Below are 25073 nucleotides of genomic sequence, written 5' to 3'. Positions count from 1 at the left end.
AAATGATCCTTTCTGAAGGAAATACTCCTTCTGTAAAAATACTCCTTTTGTCACAAATTTTGCATTTTGCCGAGATTTCGTTATTTTTAGAAAAGTGAAGCCACACTTTGGACCACCGACATAAGCTACTCATGTTCGACTCGCGCGGTTATACCAACACTTCCGGTAGACGCTTCTTCGTTGGTGTTGTTCAGCGGTTTCTTCTTCCGCTCGGCGGACTGTGAATATCGAAACTAGGAATCGAAATTTTAACTTTTGAACGATTCCGGGAAAAACGAAAAGTTGGTCCCGGTTCCAATCGATACTCGATTTTCGATACCCAACCCTAGTGTTAACGTAGCTTTATTATTGAATTACAATGAATGGGGACTGGACCTTCAAGCTTCACAACACAAAAGTATCGTAAAAGTATCAGTAGCCTGTATGACTGATGGCTAGATTTAATGTCTTCTAAAGTAATATGGTAGCTTTTTGTGACCAAGAGAACAAAAAAAAATAATCTTCCTCTTCAGTGGGCTGTTAACTCTTGGACTCCTCTGACTGGTTCTTTGAGGAAATGAGATGAACTCAAGAATCAATCTGACTAATGAACGAATCATTCGGACTGGTTTTGTGAACTGGATCAGCCAATTGAAAAGATCTGACTCAAAATAATGATTGACATCTCTACTTATCTCATGGACTTGTTGTCCTAATGGTATCTATGTTGGATGTCCAGATTTCAATGACTTAAACAGTCTGTTGCTCACACAAAGTGACTGTAGATTTACTTCCTTTTTGAAACTTGAACTGTCCAGTCCGCATTCATTAAAAAAAAAAAAACACCAGTACATAATTTAAAATGCCACCTTTTGTGGTGAGCGAGAGTAAGAAAGTCATACGGGCTTGGAATGACATGAGGGTGAGTAAATGGGATTTTTGGGTGAACGGTCCAGTAGAGGAAGCACAGTGTTGATATTGTCCCGATACAGGCTGCAACAATAGGATTCTGATGGTTTCAAACATGTTCCATAGAACTACAAAATACGTTTTGGTCACAATCATTGATTCTCCTGCTATTGAATTCATGCGAAAATGTCACCAACTATCAATTTTCTTTTTGCGGTTTTCTGTTTTGCAGAAGCCAGAAGGAAGCATGATGGATATGGAATGTTGTTAGACGGAGAAGGTGTTGAGGACCCCGTTGAGGACTGTTTTCATTCCAGTGATGAAGACGACGGAGAAAAAGAAGAGGGGCGGTCACAAGTGAGTGGCGAAGAAACTCCAAGTCTGGACTGCAGCGGCTCCAGACCATTACTTCAAGACTCGGATGACGAAGATGAGCAAAGCCCCGCGTCTTCGAGAAACTTCCAGATGTCTTCCGAATCCAAGGTAGCAGTTGAAAACCAGTCCTCCCAGGTTTCAGTCCACGCTCAGAACCACTCGCCACCACTGGTGTCACAAACCCAACATCCAGGTGTGGATCCAGGCGTAGATGTCTTCTCCAAAGCTCCATTTCGGATCGGACAAGACAGTGACAGCGATGGGGATGTATTCTCCAATGCGCCTTTTGCTCGTCCCCCGGTTCAGCCTCAACCTGATATTTTCCTCCAGGCCCCCTTTGGTAGGAAGAAGGAAACTTCTGGAAAGGTCTACACCAATCCAGTGGCCCAGCCGGGATATTTACACCCCCATCCAGGTTCTTCCCTTGACGAGAACATCCTCGGCCAAGTGACCACTCTGCCCTTTCGACCCCAGGCGCTTTCTAAGTATTCCAGACACTACGAAGGACCCGTGAACGCCGAGCCTGGACACAAACCGATCGGCGATCACAATCTGACGTCTGATGTGGCTTCTGGTGACCCGTTTGTCTCGGCACCCTTCCACCTTAAAGGCCGTCACGATAAACACTGAGAGAATAGCGTCCGAAACCACACCAGTACTTTCGCCCCCCCTAAAAGATTTGAGCTCAACATAATAAAATGCTGTATACTGAGTGTAATATATTGAAGAATGAAGCACATTTATGGCCTTTGGCTGTCTATCTCTGGGTAAATGTTTGATTTGTGACATCTTTTGCTACCTCAGATCATTCTCATGCTGTCAAACTTCACTTCTGTCCTGTGTGTCTACCACGTCGTCAACAGAAAACTGGTTTGTTGCTTAGCAAAAATGTTGGATCGTTTTCTATTATGAGCATGAGTTTAAACAATTTTTTCCAACATCATCTGGTGACCGATGGCGTTTCTACTATCATGGTATTCCAGGCGGTTTTGTATAGCTCACATCTGGCAGAGTCACACATCATCATAAAAAAACAGGAAACATCCTGTCCACACAATTGACGATAAATAAAACGTATTTAAAAAGTTGATTTTGTTTCTCAAAACATACACAAAAGGTTATCAGCCAAACATTTCTTTGGGCTGTGAAAATACTTTTACATTTTAAATTATTATTTCCATTCATGAAGAAATTTCACAGGTTTTAAGCACCAATGATATTTTTGAATTGTAATTTTCCATCTAAATTCTTATTTCTGTAAATTCTTTTTAAAAATCAGCATAAATTCAATTTATTTAATATTTTAAATACATTATAGATTTATTTTGCAGTCTTGTTCCTGTAAACATGCTTAATTTTCATGCAAATAATGTGTTACAATGAAAAAATCGTAACGTGACCTTGACTGGTTAATTCTTTCAGATTCATCAGCTATATGTATTTTACATTTGCACAACTTAACAAGTAAAGCATCAAATTGTCAAATTTTCATTTTTTTTTTTAAATATCTGCAAAACCCTGAATGTATTGCAATTTTTAAATAATATATAGGCTCAATATCTATTTTTCAATAACTTTTTTAATTATCCATGTTGAATTATCATTTTGACCCATAATAAGAGTTGCTCCTATTATTTCCTAATAATCATGTTTAGCATGAAAGCCAATGAAAAGCAAGCAGACATGAGTTCTAAATATTGTATAAGCAACACCTGATCTCATGCACTGTGTTTATGAAAGAGCAGTGCTAGTGTACAGTATTTAATACAATCTTGATGTTTAGCACATTAGTGTTGGGCTCATATTATACACATGAATGTTAAATCCAATTGATGCTGGATTGTATTGCACACAACTATAATAGAATGTTACTATTCAATGTAATATCTGTTTTCTAGCTATCAATGAACTGCACATTCCCTTTATTATGTTTAAACAGGCAGCTCCAGTACCAAGATGCTGTTATATCTGCTGTTCACCACATCCACTCAATCTCTTATTAAATGCAATATGTTCAAATTCAGTCCTAACCCATGAAACATTTAACTTTTTCTGCACAGATTTTCAATGCGCCTGTGATCCTCCGTTTGCCGCCTCAGCATTTCATCCCATAAATGCAAATGTGTAAATCGAGGCATTAAGGCTGTTGTTAATTATACACGGGTGCATCTTACACATTTTCACTATGATATTAAGAGTTAAAAGATGTAGTTTGTATTATGTGGGGTGAATTTTAGGTGTGTATCCACGTTGATCTTTGTGGAAAGGTGTTTTATATGAGAGACTGGGGATTGTTCATATTTTTTATGTCTAATGTTGAAACAGCCATGATTGCTTGGTGGCCTTGAATGAATTTGGAGGCACTTCTCTTTTGGAAATACTTGAGCTATGCTAAACGCTCACCGGTGTAGAATCTCTATGTAATAAATGAAATGTTTTAACGGTGTTCTTGTATTGATATTGTATCAGTTTATTATACTCTTTATTTTTATTATAATATTACAATATATATATATATATATATATATATATATATTCCTGTTTATGTCAGTGTAGACTATATACTCATTAACACATTTATACATAGGCTATATATATATGTGTGTGTGTGTGTGTGTGTGTATATTAATGTATACACACAGACACACATACATGTATGATGGGGGTGGTCATGGCGCAGTGGATAAGACATGCCTTTGGTGTGAGAGACCCGGGTGCGACCTAGACCATTTCACAAGATGTAAACAACACTGGTCCAGAAACACTTCCTGTTTCAGTTTGTAACTGTTTTCTTCATTTCACATGTAAAGAAAACATCTTAAAGATGTTGGTTTAACTTTTTGATTCTGTTTTAAATGTTCTGTTGGTTGTATTTTATCCCAGCTTTTATGTACTGTTAAAAAACTGAAACAGGAAGTGCTTCTGGACCAGTGTTGTTTACATCTTGTGAAATGGTCTATAGCAATTGTAAGTCGCTTTGGATAAAAGCATCAGCTAAATGAAAATGAATAAATATAATATATATTATTAAATAATAATTATAATTAAATAGTAGTAGGAGTAGAACTTTACATTTGTATGGAATGCATAGATTGTAAAAGAAATTGGTTGAATGAGTCGTAAGTTTCTGTGTTCATCATTTGAAAAGCAAAAGAGCACTGCCATCTGGCGTTCTTATGATGTTGAGTTGTTGACTGTTTTGTGTGTGTTGATTCTTCCTCCAGGGGGCGCTAGGCGGATCAGGAGCCGCACCAAAGCCCCTGTCTTCGGCCGCATTATTGGTATATCGACCATAGACTGTAAAAGATATCGACAGACATTCATAAACTCCAGTAATTAACAAAAAATGACTGAAAAAAAATACTGATTCAGTAATCTCAAACAAAATGTGCTTGGTCTCATATCGTTGGTTCCACGTGACAACACCAGCTAGATGTGTAAATAAATAATGATGAACATCGAAGATTTAGAATAGAAAAAAATATTGACACATAATTAAAAACGACGTCTAGACCACCAACATATGGAAAATAATAACTAGTATCATCAGAGATGGCATGATGGCATCTTTTTTTTAAACCCTTCTTTTCTCTACGTCATCACTTCGCGACTGCAAAACAGTCGGGAGGAACTCACATGGTCAACTGGACTGTACACTGTTCTGTTATTTTTTTCATTTATGAAAGCTGTGCATGAATACATGCAGTCATTATAATTTTAAGTGAGTCAAATAAAGGTCTACGTGGTGCTGACACGAGCCAGGAGTCACAATAATGGCGCTATTTATGATAAACAGGTAACGTTTGCTGCACATTTAGTTCACTGACACAGAACTTCTTAGAGTAAGTTACTTGACCAGTTAAATTGTAATGGCTCTCACTTCAGATTACATCAGTTAGTTGTTTAGTCTGGTATAGAATTCTCCGTTTATCTTAGATTTCATCTGAAATGACTAAAAAACACTTCATTCAAATTACTGTTTAATTATCGACTGTATTATTGTATAATTATTTGACTTCATATAGTATTTATAATCTTAAATGATCTCATTGCAGAGTTATTTTAGTAAATGGTCGATTAAAATAATAAAAAATATACACATTAAAATAAAATATAAAACATTAAATAAACATAAAATATGCAGTTTCACTTTTTACGTTGATATAATTTAACCTAAAATCTACATTTTGAAAAAGGGGTTATTCCGTGTAAAATCAAACAAATTTCGGAAACTTCTCCAGCTAATTTTTTATTTTTTTTTAATTTTGTTAATATTTTTATTGAGTATATTTATTGAGTAATACACTAGTTTGTAGAGGAGCGAGAGTTTGAGTCAGTTTAGAGGGGTGTAAGAATGACTTTAGAAAGATGGCAGCATTATTATTTTATTTTTACACAGATATTGGTAGGTCTATTAGTAAAATCTGTTGACTTTAGCAAACTTTGTTACATTATGATAACAGTGACATTTCAAAAATAGAAGAAAAAAAAAAGCACTTCTTGTGTTTTTTGCGAAGTCTGGACGCCTGTAACACTTTGCACACTGCTGATACTTGTTTCTTTTAAAGAGGAATATCTAAAAACAAATAATGTTAAAACTAGAAATCCATTTCCCTTTTTTCTATAAGCTCAATTGCATAGAACACACCAGTATGAGTCCCATAAATATTATTTCTCCAAAGTTTGCATGCCTGTAACTCTAAAAGTATTCAAGTTATACTTATATCCTTCAAGATTTTCATTCTTAATAAACTTTTCTTTTGGAATCTTCATTTTTAAGGCCCTATATGGTTCAGTTCCAGAGATATTGGGACCCCAGTGTGACTCATTTTACCCATTTTCAATGGTCAAGAACCAAATATAGTTATCATTTTATACAGCTGATAGGTATTGTGTTCAGAAATACACAATATTTCTGGGGCCCTCTGGTTGAGTTGACATGGAATGACCCCAAAGGAAGTTCATATTATTTGTCAACAACCCATGTGACACCCTGTCTATTGATGTGTTGTATGTGATCAGGTATTTAGGGGAGGAGGAGGACAGTGAATCTATCAGAGAGTCTCGATCCAGAGCTTTGCTGGCTAAACTTCAGGAGCAGGCCAAAGCCCGAGAACAGCAGAGCGTCTCAAACACGGCTGATGAAGATGAAGACCATCAGCGTGAGAAAGAACAAAAGAAAAGAAAACGCGAACGGCAAGAGACTGAGAAAGTGCAGCGTAAAGCAACGAAGAGTGAAAATGTTAAAAAAACAAATCTGGATGATGAAGCTGCAAGTTCAACTAAAAAGAAGAAAAAACACAAAACATCGTCCAATGAAAATGAGAGTGTGAATACAGGTAATGCTGGCTTACTACTATGTTTGATTGTTTTTAAATGAAACTAGTCTAGCTTGTTGATTTGTCGGGCACTTTTTAGCACAAATAGGGTACAAATTGGTATTCCATTACTTTTTGTAAAACAATAAAGGCATAAATCCCATGTTGCTTAGAGAAAGAGAATATGTTAGATAAACTATTGTCTAGTATTTAAAATATGAATATGGCATTGCAAAATTTGCCGTATGATATTCCAAAGTATTATATTTAGCTTACCACATTTTTGTACAACCCTGTTTCTGCAGTTGACTTTCCCCCATTAAAGGAGTAGTTCACTTTAAAAAAAAAAAAAAAACTTTTGCTGATAATTTATTCACCCCCATGGTATCCAAGATATCCACGTCTTTCTTTCTTCAGTCGAAAAGAAATGAAGGTTTTTGATGAAAACATTCCAGGATTTTCTCCATATAATGGACTTCAATGGGAACCAAACGGTTCAAGGTCCAAATGAGAGTTTCAGTGCATGAAATTAGCATTTGTGCTTATAAAACTTAAACTTTTTTTTTTTTTTTTTTTTTTTAAATGAGCGACCATTTTGCTTGATAAGACCCTTATTCATCATCTGGAATCGTTTAAAGCCCTTTGAACAGTTTGCAGTTTGCACTGAAACTCTCTTTTGGACCTTGAACCATTTGGTTCCCATTGAACTCCATTATATGGAGAAAAATCCTGGAATGTTTTCATCAAAAACCTTAATTTCTTTTCAACTGAATAAAGAAAGACATGGACATCTTGGAGTAAATTATCAGCAAAAGTTTTTTTAAAAGTGAACTACACCTTTAATAAATTGAACATACCGGTACATAAAATTGTTATACCCAAGAAGTAAAATCATTTGGATTTTTTTTTTTCTCTTTTCTTTTCTTTTTCTTTTGCAGCATATCAGTAAATGCTTTAAGACAAGACGGCCTAAATAATATTCAATTTTCTTAATCTTTACAAAAAAATAATGTTGACTGCATTTATCAAGCTCTCAAGCATTCAACCCAGTCTACAAAGTTATTCTAAGAAAAATATATTTTTTTCTTATTTAAATAAAATAAACATATTTTAGTGACTACAAATCAGCATTTCCAAAACAACTAACAAGGAAATGTACAACCTTGTTACCATATTGTTGTTTTTGCATATTATTTATTTGTCAATATCTTTATTTTAACATTTATTACTGTATAATAAAATCATGTCAACTGTTTTAAAGACTAATTTTGGTAGCAGGCAAGGGTTAAAAAATTGCAAACCTCATATAAAATGGTTAGTAAATAAAATAGCTCATATGGCATTCAAATAACATTTCTGATATGGGCAAACTGAGCATTTGTTGGGGGGGAAAAGGACTTTATTAAGAGTTTCGAACTTCTGTACTGTTTTTGTGGAAATTGCCTTATACAGAAAACTATCATTCATTATAGGAGATAATGAATCGGATCATGGGAAGTCTGTGGAAATCACAGAAACATGTGAAAGTGACCCAGAGGAAAGTAAGAAGACTGAAAAAGCTGTGGACCCTCAGATTGGTCAGTTCCAAGCAGAGGCAGAAAACAACACTTCCCAGACCGCCTTCCACATCCTGGGTGGATTCAAAGAGAAGGCCGTGCAAAAGGTAGCACTTATAAACAATATCTATAAGTTATGAATGAAACTGTAGTGAGGGTAATGTCTTTGTAAAGAACTGTGTACTATTGCAGGTCAGAAGAGTATTGCCTCAGTGGTTGGCACAGCCTGACGTCATTCAGAGGGACATGAAGAATAATCTCATTCCCATCAGTCAGGTGCAAGGCATCTGTCCGATACTGCTGAAGAAATTACAAGCTAATGGGATACAGAGCTTCTTTCCAGGTAAGATGAACAACAAGATCTTGACCCCCATTAGTGGAGAATCTGGGGCCAGAGTCACAAAACTTTCTTACAAATAAAATTTGTCTAAACTGCTATTTTATGTTTTGTATCATTTTGTATCCCCAACAACTTTTCTTAAGAATCTTTTTTCACTCAAAAATGAAATTTCTGTGAAATTTCTTTTGAACTTCGCTTCGAAAAGTTCTTTAAGTAAAGTTCAAAAACTAATCCATGTGAATTGAGTGGTTTAGTCCACATTTTCTGAAGAGACTCAATCGCTTTATATGATGAACAGATTGAATTTAGGCTTTTATTTAAGATTGTTCAAGTATTTATGTTCCTGAAAAGAAAGTTCTTAAAAATCTTGGTGAATAACATCTTAAAGTTAGGATAACCTCCTACCTGTCTTAAATCCACAAAGCTAAGTTTAACCCCATAACTGTCACCCCCCTTTTTGAGAATGGGGGTTAAAATGCACTATTCAAACTTAAATGGTTGTAATTTAAGAATGCTTTGGAATATATACCCAAGTTTGGTCTTGTTTTAAAGAAAACACTCAGCAGAATATTGCTGAAGTGAAAACACTTCAAAAAATGAAAGTATGAAAAAGTTATGGAAGTTTAAACTTGCAGTAAATCAAATATACTGTACTATATATTTTTTATTTTATATAAAATATATATTTTACAAAATATTTTTAAAAATATTTTTCTAAAATTTCTATAAAATCAAAGCCATAAATATTATCAAGTTATGTTCCAAATTTGAAGTTGATATCACAAAAATTGAAGTTCCCATGAGATTTTGTTTAGGCGTAGTACCAAAAATAGCCACCGGGTGCCATTGAATTCCATTGAATTTAGTTGTATACATTCTGCCTTAACAAATTAATACATTTCTGTCCAAATATCAATTCTGTCACAAAATTTGGAACCTTGAGACTCAGACCTTTCTGACAATATCAGTTTTGTCAAGATTAGAAAAGGTTTTGATCATAAATTATGAAATATAATGACGCCCAAAAGGGGAGGAGCCTGATAAAATAAATACCGTTTCTATGGTAACGCAACGTTCAATTATAAAACAGTTTTAACACGATGAATTCTGGGTTTATACGCTTTCAAATGATACCTAATTCATGATAACTACTAAAATATGTGATATAATAAAAAAGGCGATAAAAAATAATATTATATTTTAGAGGATAATAAATGTAAATATTATAATTTTTAGAGGATAGTATTATACTATCATTTTTTATTTTTTATTGAAAAATACCAGATTATATGTTTTATTAGGAACTTTTAGCATAAAAACAGAAGTTTCAATAATTAAAAGGGGGTGCATCGACTTTTTGTGACAAAGGTCAAAACTCCTGTTATGATGCAGATTTTTTGAGGTGCACTCTTGTCATAAATTCATCAATTACTCTTCCTACATAATTTTTAACACAAAACAGGTGTAGAATATCTATTTAGAAGTCTTAGACCTTTCCAACGATATATAATTTGTCATAATTAGATTAGGTTTTAATAGAAATATAGTGAAGTAAAGTTAGGCGTCCCGGTACCGGGACGGTGACAGTTAAATAATGTATTGGGTTGTTTCAAATATTAAAGTTCCCCTGTAGTCTAAATAATTTTATCCCTTAAAACTCATATTTTGTTCACCAAATTGACATATGTAAACGTTTTTTTCATGAAAAAACATTCATCATGCCTTAAAATAGCTTGAACTCGCCACCCTTGCTTCATTTAGTATACTCTGTTCTATGAATATGCAAATTAGTCCCACCTCTACTCACTCACACCAGCTCAGACATCCACTCGTCGACATGATTGGTTAAAAGATAGTTTGTGGTGTCAGAAACACCAGCGATTTTAAATCGCGTTTTTGAGACTGTCTTTGGTTCACTGCAGTTTTAAAGAGAAAATACTCAGCAATGGTGTCGGCTTATTAATTTGCACATGGTTTGTCTTAAATCATATTAAAAACACCACATAGACATATGAACAACATTAAAAGTTTGCTTTTCACCACAGGACTTTAAGCATTATAACATAACACTAGCTACGTATAATCCAAATTGATAGTACCAGGAATGTGGACGAGGAATGTAACACCGATCGATCATGACAACATGATCATGAAAGTCACTCTAGATCACTCTAAAAAGAGCACAAAAATAAACGGGGGATAAACGGTTGCATCTTTAGACAGGCTCTTTAAAATAGTTATTTAAACTTGACATGGCGCATTAAAAACACGAAAGAGTATTTAACTCCCGTTAAGCCAATCACTACAAAATACACTCACCTAAACGATTATTAGGAACACACAGCCTTGAGGCGGATGGGCTACAACAGCAAAAGACCCCACCGGGTACCACTCATCTCCACTACAAATAGGAAAAAGAGGCTACAATTTGCAAAGAGCAGCTCACCAAAATTGGACAGTTGAACGCTGGAAAAATGTTGCCTGGTTTGATGAGTCTCGATTTCTGTTGAGACAGAGTCAGAATTTGGCGTAAACAGAATGAGAACATGGATCCATCATGCCTTGTTACCACTGTGCAGGCTGGTGGTGGTGGTGTAATGGTGTGGGGGATGTTTTCTTGGCACACTTTAGGCCCCTTAGTGCCAATTGGGCATCGTTTAAAATTGAGCATTGTTTCTGACCATGTCCATCCCTTTATGGCCACCATGTACCCATCCTCTGATGGCTACTTCCAGCAGGATAATGCACCATGTATAAAGCTTCAATCATTTCAAATTGGTTTCTTGAACATGACAATGAGTTCACTGTACTAAAATGGCCCCCACAGTCACCAGATCTCAACCCAATAGAGCATCTTTGGGATGTGGTGGAACGGGAGCTTCGTGCCCTGGATGTGCATCCCACAAATCTCCATCAACTGCAAGATGCTATCCTATCAATATGGGCCAACATTTCTAAAGAATGCTTTCAGCACCTTGTTGAATCAATGCCACGTAGAATTAAAGCAGTTCTGAAGGCGAAAGGTGGTCAAACGCAGTATTAGTGTGGTGTTCCTAATAAGCCTTTAGGTGAGTGTAGTCTGTGCTCTTTTTATGATAACCTCAGTAATCTGCAGGCAAGGCAAAAAAAAACATTGAATGTTCACAAGAAGCCATGACCTTGCTGACGCTACGCTGTGCTGTGTTTCAGTTCAAGCCGAGGTCATCCCTGCCATTCTGGACAGCGTGAGCTCAGGGCTGCTGCTGGGTCCTGGGGGCTACAAGCCCAGAGACATCTGTGTTTCTGCACCTACAGGGAGTGGGAAGACATTGGCGTTCGTCATACCTGTTGTACAGGTGCAAACAATGAATTACATTCCAATGTATTTGTGGCGAGAGCGGCGCAAGGCTGGTGGCGTGAGTGATAATGAACGACACCTGTGAGACACACCAGTCTCGTATCTCTCACGTCCCTCGGCCTCGTCCTGCTCGCCACAGTGTTATTATTTCTCTCTCTAAAGCCGTGTGTCCACCAAAGCGTTTTTAGCCAGCTGAAAACGCTAGACGCTCTGCTGAAGATGCCGTGCTTTGGGCGCTTGAGAGCGTTTTGGCAGCGCAGCGTTTTTTCCGTTGAGACCTTTCGTTGCTATGATACAGAATATCCGCAGCAGTTTGAATGTTGAAAGTTGGTCGGTGTGGTATTAGTCCCACCCCTCCTTCACTGTGATTGGAAAGTGACAGTGATAAGTGCTGCATTTTATCCAAAGTTGAAAATTTTTCAACTCCCAGCGACCAGTAAAAACGCTGGGCGCTCGGCGCTTCAGCGTGAAAAAAAAAACGCTCAGCGCCTCGGTACGCTCATGGCGCTCCCATTGAAAACAATTGAAAACATACACCAGGCGCGTGGAAAAACGCTTTGGTGGACACACGGCCTAAAGTATTGGCATTGAACCTGTGACTTAGTGGTCAGCACATGTGCTCTGACATTGAGCCGTGGAGTCTGTTTCCTGCTTGTAGAATGACCTGCCAAACTCAACCCAAGCATTTCTCAAGAAACAGCTAAAGATGCATCTTTTTTGCCAACACTTGACTTATTAATACTAATACTTTCTATTCTATTTCTGTTCTATCTATTTTTTTTTTCTCTTTATTAAAAACATGCTGTGTGTACTGTGCTAGACTAATTGGGACTTGTCACAGCACTTGCATATTGTTTCCCTTTTGTTGGTTTAACTGCTTCTATTGTTTTCCTGTTAAAGGGATACTCCACTTTTTTTGGAAATAGGTTCATTTTACAACTCCCCCAAAGTTAAACAGTTGAGTTTTACCGTTTTCAAATCCATTCAGCCGATTTTTTGATATTTAGAAGAATATCGGCTGAATGGATTTGAAAACGGTAAAACTCAACTGTTTAACTTTGGGGGAGTTGTAAAATGAACCTATTTCTAAAAAAAATGGAGTATCCCTTTAAATGATTATATGTAAATGTCAAATTTGGATGATGCAAGTTCGAATCTAGCTCATGGCATTTCCTGATTGTTTTGGTTTTTGTCATGAAACCTCCCTAGAACATAATAATAATAATAATTATTATTATTATTATTATTATTAATGCTTAAATATTAAAATAAACACCATACATTTTCTATCAAGTTAAAAAAATTTATAATGTCTCTTATACTTACCAAGGCATTTATGTGATAAATGCAGATAAATGTAAAAAAAAAAATACAGTAAAAGTTTAATATTCTGAAATATTAAGAAAATGTAAAATAACTATTTTCTATTTATTATTAAAAATAAACATTTTATTCCTGGGATCAAAGCAGAATTTTCAGCATCATTACTCGAGTCCTTAACGTCTAATATGCTGATTTTGCACTTAAGAAACATTATTATCAATGTTGAAAAAAGTTAAGCTGCTTAATCATTTTTGAACAATATTTATTTAAAATAGGAATCTTTTTTAACATTATTTAAATTAGAATTAACTGTCTTAAATGGCTTTTAAATATTCAGCTTTGCATTTTATTTACATTTTACATTAAGACAGAAAGCAATTATTTTAAATTGTAATAATATTTCACAATAGTATTTTTGGTAGCACTTTATTTAAAGTTTGGTAGCACTTTATGTTCAAGTATGTTTTGCTATGTACTTACTTATTGTAGTAATCACACTAACTGGGTAAAAACCCTGAACCTACCTCTAAATCTGAACCTAACCTATGTAGTTAACTTGCATTACTCAGTACTTTTCTGGGTATGTATGTACACTGTAAGTACATTGAAAGTGCACGTACCATAAAATAAAGTGCATCCCTATTTTTGATCAATTAAATGTAGCCTTGGTGAGCATAGAGACTTCTTTCAAAAACATTCAAATGTTTTAAAGTATTTCAGATTTTTGACCAGTAGTATTTCTATTTCTATATGACACAGACTATAAATAAAAGTGGAAAAAGGCCAAAGATTTATAGTAAACAGATTAAAGTAAAGAACTAGATTAAGTTATTAGATATATATGTGTTTGCTAACGCAGGCATTGTCCAGGCGTGTGGTGCGAGAGATCCGCGCACTTGCTGTACTGCCCACTAAGGAGTTAGCACAACAGGTAATGATTTATTTATTAATTAATTATCTACATATCCACTTAATCTACAAATCTGCCTGTTTCATTGTTCATCCTTGATTTCAACCCCACAGGTGTCAAAGGTGTTTAGCTCGTACACTGAGGGCAGCAGTCTAAAGGTGGTCATGATCGCAGGCCAGAAATCATTTGCTGCAGAGGAAGCGATGCTCTCTGAAAACAGGTGAGTGTGTTTGAAGGCTCATGGATAGAGTTGCACGATTTTGGATAAATTGTGAATCACAATTTTTTGTTTCAAATAGAGATCCCGATTCTGAACAGACAACTATACAAATAACATGTAATTTACTAGAGGTTCTGACAAAATTCTATTTAAATTCACTCATAAATACTTTTTTTTTCATAAATGGATGAATCAGCATCTCTGAACGAGTCTCTTGATTCTTGAATGAATGATTCAATGACAAATACGTGTTTTAACAGTCACTTGTCGACTCGCCGCCTAGTTTTGTAATGATGTAATCGGCCAAGTTATTTTCAAAAGGTTATTTGCTCTATTTTGATTTCTTCATCAGTGTTTACATCCGAACGTTAATGTTCCGGTGTGATTTTGTCAAAGGTTTAACGTTGTCATTTAGGAATGAGCTCGTGTAGGTGTTTGGTTCGAGATTGGGATCTTTTTAGCGATTAATCGTGCAGCTCTACTCATGGAGTAGGATAATAGTAGATGCTTTGAATATGTGAAAAAACTTGAAACTTAATGAACTATAAGTAATAAATTCAGTAATCTCCAAGAGATGAACCTTTGTGTGTTTGTGTAGGGGAGGCGTTAGCCACAGTTTGGCAGATATCGTCGTTGCCACACCGGGCCGACTGGTGGATCACATCAATAAAAACAACAACTTCAGTCTACTACACCTACGATTCCTAGTGAGCATCAGCACAAATCTACATCTAAATCTGGAACAATGTTCAGTGAAATCCTATGAAGAGAAAACTTCAGCAATAAACACAATTACCTTATAGATGAGAGTCTTGTTGAGTTTAATTCATTTATCTTAGCTTTGAGGTTATCTAAATGCTATTATACTCATAAATGTTACACTAAATGAACTTATACAGTACATTACTTTTAAATACTTGGAAAACTATTAAACTATGAGGATTGAGGAATTACAGTAAGGATTGAGGAAGGAAAAGAAGTAGAGGGAATTATAATAGTCAAATTGCAATGTAATAAAAGTGTGAATAACTTTCTCCAAATCCTAAAAGGACAAAAACAATGTTTAGGAACGAAGTTTAGAAATGTACAAATGATACAAACAAATCTTCTTCTTTTTTTAAACAAATAGTCAATTTGTTTGACTAATCAAAAAGTCAAGAATAACACAGATGTGTTACTTAATAAATGGAAAATGATAACCAAGATTATTGACAAGACCACATCTAGATTAAGGAGAACCAAGATCATTAGCTCTTTTTATATCAAGAAAGTCCAGCAAAGATCACTAGACTTTTCAGCAGCATACAAATGAAAGGAAATATTGTGTTTCCTGATGATATTTCCGAGGGGACTCATATACAGATTAAAGAGAGTCGGCCCTAGAATGGAGCCCTGAAGGACCCCACTGACAATAGGAGCAAATTTATCCACAGCTACAGAGAAAGTCCTTAAAGGAGTAGTTCACTTTTTAAAAAAACATTTGCTGATAATTTACTCACCCCCATGTTATCCAAGATGTCCACGTCTTTCTTTCTTCAGTTGAAAAGAAATTAAGGTTTTTGATGAAAACATTCAAGGATTTTCACCATATAATGGACTATAATGGTCTGGTGGCGTTTCAAGCCATTTGAAGCTGCACTGAAACTCTCATTTGGACCTTGAACCGTTTGGTTCCCAATGAAATCCATTATATGGAGAAAATCCTGGAATGTTTTCATCAAAAACCTTAATTTCTTTTCGACTGAAGAAAGAAAGACGTGGACATCTTGGATGACATGAACTACTTCTTTAACATATTATTTTGTTTTTAACTTTTCTCTGTCAGGGTATTCTCTTATTTCCTATATAGAAGGTATGTTTATAATAATGTGTATGTTGTAGATTATTGACGAGGCAGACAGGATGATTGACAGCATGCATCAGTTCTGGCTCAATCAAGTGACTAAAGCAGTGTACAGAAGCCCAGGTGACACACAGACGTCTTTCTTCAGGAGAATAGTGCCTGGACCAATCACAGTTGCAAGGTAGGATGTCAACTGCTTTGTCCATTATTTAAAACAAAGATTTTCAACCCCACCCACACTATAAGCCAACCTAGCGACCCCCTGTTCATGTGATTGCAGCATTTCACTAGATTACCGTTTATAAACCTGTTTTCATATTTCAAGCTTAAAGGTCTACCTGCTGTTTTTAACCAAAATAAAAGATTGGAAGTGAAGAAATTAAGACAGTATTGTAATTTTACCTTAGTAAACTAATAAATAATATACTTATTATGAAATTTATTTTCATATACATTTAACTGTATAATATAACTGTCTGAGGAATAATAACCACAACAATACTAGTAATAATAATATTCATAATAATAATAATAATAATGTTGCAGTCGAGGTCCACCCACCGTAGTCTCACAAAATTGTGTGTGTTAGTCTCAAACATGCAGTGTAAAGCTCAATGTTTGTTTGTATGTATGTAAGTTTGTCTCCGCCACAGATTCCTCTGCAGAAGTTGCTGTTTTCAGCCACTCTCACACAAAACCCTGAGAAACTACAACTGCTGGACCTGCACCAGCCTCGACTCTTCAGCTCCACACACTCCTGTTCAGAGACCCAGGACACGTTTAACTTCCCTCAGGGCCTCTCTGTGAGTTTAACAACGTTTCCTGAACCATATGATCTACGCTAGAGCAGTTTTCCTGTGCACACCTTTAACATATGTGAATGTCTAATGCAGGAGTATTACGTCTCCTGCACCCTGAGCAACAAACCGCTCCTCATCCTTCACTTCCTGCTTCGGCTCAAGTTCAGTCCTGCTTTGTGCTTCACAAACTCCAGAGAAGGAGCCCACCGGTAATGATGGATCATTTTAAGCTGCAGCACGATGCAGATATAGGACTATGTATTTATACCCTGACTAAAATAGTTGAAAACTTCAAAAACAAACACTCGCAACAATGAATAGAAATCTAGTCGCCACTGGAAATTGAACTGAAAATCGGATTCATTTTCACAAATCAATCTTTTCAATCAGTCCATTTAACTGAATCAATTTAGCAATTTGTTTACATTATTAGTTAAAAGTGTTTATTGATGTGCCTACGTGACATTAATTACATGACATTAATTATCTTAGAGTAATACTATATGTTGATAAATAAAGTTGCTTATTCTGCAATATGCATACAGTATGTTTTATTGTGATTTATATATACACACACACACACACACTTTAAATCAAAGTATAGGGTCGGTAAGATTTTTTAAAATAAAAAGTATTTTATGCACATTAAAAATATATAGTAAAAATGAGTATTGTAAATATTGTGAAATATTATTACAGTTTTAAATATATTGATAAATATTAAACTATTACTACGATTTAAAATATCTATTTTAATGTATTTCAAAATGTGGCTTATTTATGTGATGTAAAGCTGAATTTTTAACATCATTACTTGTCACATGATTAGAATTTTTTTTTCTAATATTTTAATTTTTGTTTCTTTTGTTTTTGTTCCTTGCCAAATACAAGTAGTTTCTAAAAAAAAAAAAAAAAAAAAAAACGTAGGTAGTAAATACATAATTTATGGGTATATACATATAATTTTTTTTCATAAATTAATTTAATATGGAAAACATTTCTTTAAATATGTATTTTAAACTCGCAGATTAAAGTTAAAAAGAATCTGTGATAGAACATTTGAGATCTGGTATGTATACAAGTATTAATTTTATTTATTCATTTCATTATACTTTTGATTATAAAAAAAAAACTTTGGAGCAGCCCTGTTATGACGAACATGGAAGATTTGGAGACTAAAAGTCATTTGGCTCCTAAATGTTTAATTTTAGAAGCCAGCAGCTTTATAGACATTTTAATAGCCTTGAGGAGCCCTGAGATAATTCCTTTTAATATCCATGTGTATTATTAATCATGAATGATTCACAAGGATGCAAAGTCATCCACATCAAGGCAATATAACCACACAGATGGTATACACAATCACATTTAAATAGGAAGTAACAAATATGTTATGAGTTTTGGCTATGATCATCTGTCTGTTCAATTTCTGTCTTTTTGTCTAACTAGACTTTATTTGCTGGTGAAGCTGTTTGGCGGTGTGGAAGTGGCTGAGTTTTCCTCTCGTTTGAGCCCAAGTGAACGACAAAAAACACTGAAAGACTTTGAGCAAGGGAAGATCCCACTGTACGTATTCCTTAATAATGTTCAAAAATAATGCGGACGATGTTAAAAGTAAAGTTAAGAGTAGTTTTTTGCTAAAAATTTGCTGGTGATAATTTACTCACCCCCATGTCATCCAAGATGTCCACGTCTTTCTTTCTTCAGTAGAAAAGAAATTAAGGTTTTTGATGAAAACATTCCAGGATTTTCTCCATATAATGGACTTCAATGGGAACCAAACGGTTCAAGGTCCAAATGAGAGTTTCAAACGACACCAGACGATGAATAAGGGTCTTATCTAGCGAAACAATCGGTCATTTCAAAAATAAATTAAAAAGTTTAAGTTTTATAAGCACAAATGCTCACCTTGCTCTGTTCTGTGATGCACGTTCGTGACTCTCCTGTTCGAACTCGTTAATCAAAATGAACAAATCTTTTTTCGAGTTATGACTCGAAGGGTCCTAGATAAGACCCTTATTCATCGTCTGGTGTCGTTTGAAGCTGCACTGAAACTCTCATTTGGACCTTGAAACATTTGGTTCCCATTAAAGTCCATTATATGGAGAAAATCCTGGAATGTTTTCATCAAAAACCTTAATTTCTTTTCGACTGAATAAAAGAAATACGCCAATAATAAACAATAATAAAAGAAATATCCAATAATCTTGGATGGAGTCAATTATCAGAAAAAGTTTTTTTTTTAAAAGTGAACTACTCCTTTAAAGCCCATATTTAGACACAGAGTTGCATGCATTGCTAAGTAAATAATTAGCGTTTAATTTTTTTTTCCCTTCGAAAGAGTAAAGTAAGGGATTATTTTATTTCTGTAATTGAATTATAGTTATAGTACTGGTCAAAAGTTTGGAAATATTACGTTTTTTTAAAAGTAGTCTCTTGATCTCACCAAGGCTGCATTTATTTGATCAAAAATACAGTAAAATATTTTTAAAAGAGTAATATATTTTGTAAAATTTTTGTAATATACTTTAAAATGTATTCTGTGATGGCAAAGCTGAATTTTCATCAGCCTTCAGAATGATCCTTCAGAAATCATTCTAATAATCACTTCTTATTATTATTAATGTTGTGGCAACAGATTACAAGCAATATTATTAATTAAATTGAACAAATTAGAATTGAGTAATAATTAATCAAATGAATTCCTTGAAAGTTAACCATTTAAAATGAGTAAAACGTACTGTACAACAACAACCAAAAAACATAAATTGAAGTCACCATTATGGTGATCAGTGTTTGTTTTAAAGTTACGGTTTCTCCTTCAGTGATTCTGCTTGTTAACATCAGGTGTCTTCAATGTAGGCAATATAAAATAAAGAGTTCTTAATTAATCTTTGACGTCTGTCTGTTAGTGAGATATTTTTGTTAAATTTTTTGGTGTAAATGGTTTTAAATGGTTAACTTTTAAGGAAAAATTGGATTAATTATTACTCAATTCTAATTTGTTAAATTTAATTAATAATATTGCTTCTAATCTGTTGCCACTATTCTATTGATTAAATAAAGCATATTCATTTTTACAGTGTGGTCGAGGTTGATGTGGGAAGTAATGCGATACTTTTTAGAGATAGTAGTTAATGTAATTACATTGTTGAGCTAATTACACTAGCGATAAATAATTTTTTAGAGTAACTTACCCAAACTGTGTATACATAAATATATTTAGTGTGACTGTAATGATGAAATATCGGTGATGTTTTTCACGTCAGGTTGATAAGCACAGATGCTGCTGCCAGGGGTATTGATATCAACAGCGTAAAATGTGTCATTAATTATGATGCTCCTCAATACATCCGAACATACATCCACAGGCAAGTCAAAATATTACTACAAAAACCCATTTATTTGATCGAAGAATTATGATTTCCATATCCATCAATGTATCTTTACCGCATTTCCACTTGCAGGGTGGGCAGAACAGCGAGAGCAGGGAAAGCTGGGTCGGCGTTCACCTTCCTTTTAAAAGTGCAGGTCAGGTTTTCCTCATAACTGGAATGAAATCTAGCCATTGTGATTTAGTCGTGTTTGTTGTTTCAATCAATTATCAAAGTTTATTATGAGCAATAAACTATTTGCCAACACTAGATAAATAATTGAGTGACTGTGAAAAGTTGAACTGAGTGTCACGTAGATTGTACCATTTGTTCATGTTTCAGGAAGCGAGGTTTTTGAAGATGGTGTCAGATGCTGGCAGTCCTGGCATAAAGAGGCAGCTTGTGCAACCAGAAAGTCTTAAAGGCATGGAGGCTCGCTATGAGCAAACACTGGCTGAGCTGGGCAACGTTGTGAAGGTAAAAGCAAAGCTGTGGAGCTGTCTGAGACCTTATTGGCAGCTTTTCCAGACATGGATTTAAAGCTTTTCCTGGATTACAGAAGTGCTTTTACTGTTGGACAAAGCTTAGTGCTTGTCTGGTGAACCTGAATTATGCATATTTGCACGGTAGGTTTTTTGCAGAATTTAAAGGGGAACGTGGCAACTCTCGCGGATTTTCCCTTTTGACGTCGCATGTTTTCGCAACGAGCTCCCCCTACAGCTGTGGGCCGTATAATTCACTACACTGTTGTAAAATAAACTCACTTGCGGCGCCCTCCTCCCCCTTTCAACCGCTGCTCATGTGCATCTGTTATTATCGGCGCCGGCCAACTTTATCGTGTGGAGCTATGTGTACTGAAGTGGGTAATACATCATGCACAGTATCATATGCCGTGTGTGTTTCAGTGTTAATTTCGTCGACGAAAATTATTCGTCAACGAAATTTTTTCATAGACGAAAACGAGACGATAACTAAATAAAAACTAGTTTTGAATGACAAAATCTATGACAAAAATCTATTGACATTTTCGTCAACGAATAAAACGAAAATGTTAGATAGTGACGATTTGGGAAGCGATCCAGTCAGAACTGATGTCCTATGTCTGTGGTCGATGCCCACATTTGTACTGTAACGTGCTGATCTACCGTTAAAAAATGTGAACGTCTGGGAGAATGATTAGAGCAGACATATAGATATGAAAAAGAGCTCTATCCACAAGTTTCCGAGGGGCGCTCCTGTAAAAAATAAAGTGGGTGAAACTTCCGGTGACGTGGCGGAAGTAGCATTCCAATGGTATTTTGTGTGTGTTAGTTAGCGAAGAGGCTAGCTGTTTTACGGAGAATTATTTTACTATTTAAAGACGCAAATCTTTATGAGAGATGTCGTTACGGAGCTCAGGGACAACATGTAATGTTCGCGGTTGTATGTATAGCCGGACTAAACTAATTTAGTGGCTTAAACGGGATTGTTTTGAACATAAGCTGAAAACGAAATCAGAGTGATCCTGCCAACGACTGTAGTTTCCATCACCTCCCAAAAGACGACGAATCTTCCTGTGTACATTTGTTTAAATTCTTAATGTTCTATAAACTCTATCAGCATGTGTTTGGCTGTTCTCTACTGATGTTACAGCTAAACTCAGGATCAAAGCCAAAAGTTAACCAAATGTGCCAGTTAATGTATTCAAGTGGCACATTCATTTATAATTTTGAATAAACTCCAAAGCACAATGACTAAGTGTGTATTTTTTATTTTAATTGTTTGTCAGCTCGCACTGTCTGTCACCATGCCTTGATGAGTATTGATTATTAATAATGTTATTATAATACTCCCAATCAACTACTGCGGAGGGTAAAGGTACTGTTATTTCACCCTTTTGAATTTCGTTGAGGTTGTGTTCCCACATCGTTAGCTAGTTTGGATCGCTATAACTTGAATGACTGTCAACTGTTGAATGAACGAGTGTCAAGCATGTCAAATCGCGCTTTGTTTACTTCCAACCGGAAGTCGCGCCCACTTTTGACGCAAGGGCTCATGGGGCGTAGGAAACTTGTGGATAGGCTTTATGCCGAGCGTCACGTGACCAAACCGGAAAACAGGTCTCATCGCATCCGCTTGTCAGAGAAAGTGTGAAATCTATGGATTTTTAAGGTAATCCGCTATCCTACCTAGTTCACTTTGTTATTGGCGTTTTATTCCATTTAAATATTTAAACGTTACTGTGAAGAAGAAAAAATATAAAACGTTTAAATATCAATCTGCACATGTGAGGGACATTGGTTACGCTAATCTTTGCTCGCTCCTTTTAAGTTATCTTGAGTAAAACCGCAAAAAAATTCATGAAGCACATACAAAAGACCTGAACCGGAAGCCATGCGATCTGTTTTACAAGTTGTGCATAGCATAGATATCTATATAAAGGCTAGATATCTCGTCCACGCGGCTGGCCAATGGAGGTCGACGTCTGCACCTGGCGGCCATCTTGTCACAGGCAGCTCGCTCACTCATTGTTACATTGTGTTAATGGTACATGTACTATTAAAATAACCATAACTTGCTCAATTTTCTACCGATTTTCAAACGGTTTGGTTTGTTATAATCATCAGAGATGTAGTTATGACACAGCATACTTCTGAATAATAAGTGTATAAATAAACAATCATCCAGATAATTATAGCCACGTTTGTAAGAACCAAATCCGTCAAGATTTCAATGAGATAAGAGTATTTGTGTTCGTGGTGACCACTCATCTTACATCAGCTTACCTGTGACAAGATGGCCGCCGGTGATGACGATAGAAACTCCACTTTAAGACATCTAGCCTTTTATATAGATATCTATGGTGCATAGAGCCTATTCGGTACGGTTTTCTGTGTGCATACATACACCTAAGCCGAAGTGTGCAGCTATGCACAAACACATATAAAGCATGCGAGGACTGAACTGAGCTCTCTTTAGTGTCTGAATGGACAAATGCACTCAACATTGTCTAAATGTCCGTTTTGGACAGTATTCGTGTAAATGTCGGTTATGTCTTAAACAGTTAAGAGTGTATCGGATGTGCATCAGTGCAATTGGATCCGCATGTCATTGGAAATGATCCGATGGTCACCACCTCAAAGAGTATGCACAGAGAAGTCCAAATTAAACATGATTTAATGACTCGTAAATGTAAGTACACATTGATGGCCTAAGACACCGAAGAGAAAACGAACAGTATTAATAATTATAGTATAATTCCACAGCCATAAAGCGCCCGCGCCCTCAGAGTACTTGGACGTGGCTGTGGTTATATGAGGTAAAAACGATATAAATACTGTTCGTTTCGTTTCTTAGGCCATCGATGTGTTCTTACATTTACGAGTCATTAAATCATGTTTAATTTGGACTTCTCTGTGCATGCTTATTGAGGTGGTGACCATAGACCTCCATAATATGACCTAAAAATTGAAACTACTGCGGAAACAAAGACACCCACATCTTGGATGCCCTTGAGGTAAGCTAAAACTTACCAAAAATTAATTTTAAGTTGAAATAGTTGTCAAGTTCCCCTTTAAGAATCGCTCCATCCTCCAAATTCAATGTGATTATAAATTGGATTGACTATGAACTTACTAAATTGCAGTAAATGAATCCACTTGAGGAATCTCATTAGTCCTAATTAATTTAGTTCATTAAAAGGTCATTGTTTCTTTATTTTTTATAAACAATTTATGTTGTTTGATTTCTTCTCTGATTTCTATTTTCTTCTCTGTTTTCTATTTTAGGCATATTTTTTTCAGATTCATTAGTGTCGAAATATATCATAATTTAATACACACCACAGAATTTCCACCATTTTAATTTAGGATATGGTTATATACTGATAAAATGTATTCTAAACTATAGCAGCTACATGAATTCTGTTCAATTTAATTCAATACTTTAAATTCACAATTGAATTACAATGATATATCTGGTTTCGCTTCCTCAAATTCTACAGTAAATGCTACAGTAAAAACCTGTTAATTTGCCAATAACTGTAAGTAACCGTAGCATATATGGTGAAAAAACTGTAAATGGTTTAACTTTACAACATATATGCATCTAATTTTATTATAATACTGTCAAATTTATGGCTTCTGGAATTAAAAACTAATAATTCTTAGAACAGTAAAACAACACATGACAGATTATTATATTTTCAATAATTGTGTTTCTACTCATTTATGTTTTCAGCAAATCTACATTAGTGTGTTTTGTGTTACATTTTCTGTTATTTAGTTAATGTTTATTGCATTTTAGTGTGTCGTGTTTAGGTGGATTGTCTATATAAAAGCACTGGCCCTGTTTTATGGACAGGCTGCTTATAATGAACATTGATTACATCTGTTTTATCTTGGTTGTTATCAGTACATTTTAGTATGAAAAGCAGATTGTGGTTGTTCAAGTAGATAAACAGTTTTAAAATATATACAGGCACCAATATACCAGAAATATTGTCACCATATTTTTGATTATGAATTTTTGGCAACCGCTGCTGTGTTTCTACTGGATACATCTGTTTCTACTGGTGTTTACTGCCCTGTTACATAGCCACTGCCTTAAATGTAACTGAACTAATGTTGGTATTTCTTTGTTTTTAAGGAGGAAAAAGAAAGGAAGCGTTTCTGAGCAGGAATTGACTGAGCTATACATCTGTGTGCCTTTGAATTATGATTTCATGCCTTTTTCCTTTAAAAAAAATGCAAAATCTGAACTATAATGTAATGAGCTACAAATGTTTTTATTAAAATGTGAAAAGACTCAA

At 35.2% G+C, this 25073-nt stretch overlaps 2 protein-coding genes across 10 annotated transcripts in view; both read left to right on the top strand.

Annotated features, from left to right (window-relative positions):
- aak1a (AP2 associated kinase 1a) overlaps window positions 1-3709 on the top strand; it is a 92609-nt gene extending 88900 nt beyond the window's left edge. For all 9 annotated transcript variants that reach the window (XM_089119329.1, XM_089119330.1, XM_089119333.1 and 6 more), the window contains one exon: window positions 1121-3709. In XM_089119329.1, coding sequence (XP_088975455.1) covers window positions 1121-1893 — 773 coding nt within the window. In that variant the 3' untranslated portion in view covers window positions 1894-3709. The remainder of the gene's footprint in view (window positions 1-1120) is intronic.
- Window positions 3710-4869: 1160 nt separating this feature from the next.
- ddx51 (DEAD-box helicase 51) lies at window positions 4870-25069 on the top strand. The gene is made up of 16 exons (XM_039663760.2): window positions 4870-5059; window positions 6286-6602; window positions 8054-8244; window positions 8330-8480; window positions 11667-11812; window positions 13997-14068; window positions 14161-14267; window positions 14866-14974; window positions 16149-16291; window positions 16748-16913; window positions 17004-17119; window positions 18360-18476; window positions 20180-20281; window positions 20378-20441; window positions 20627-20761; window positions 24911-25069. The coding sequence occupies exons 1-16, from the start codon at window positions 5037-5039 to the stop codon at window positions 24935-24937; spliced, it is 1986 nt and encodes a 661-aa protein (XP_039519694.2). The 5' UTR covers window positions 4870-5036; the 3' UTR covers window positions 24938-25069.
- Window positions 25070-25073: the final 4 nt, after the last annotated feature.

This window comes from Pimephales promelas, chromosome 14 (assembly GCF_988280905.1).
Source record: "Pimephales promelas chromosome 14, fPimPro1.hap1.1, whole genome shotgun sequence".
In the NCBI taxonomy this organism is placed as follows: Eukaryota; Metazoa; Chordata; class Actinopteri; order Cypriniformes; family Leuciscidae; genus Pimephales; species Pimephales promelas.
The sequence above is the reverse complement of the archived record's forward strand: the minus strand, read 5'-3'. Positions and strand labels throughout refer to the sequence as shown.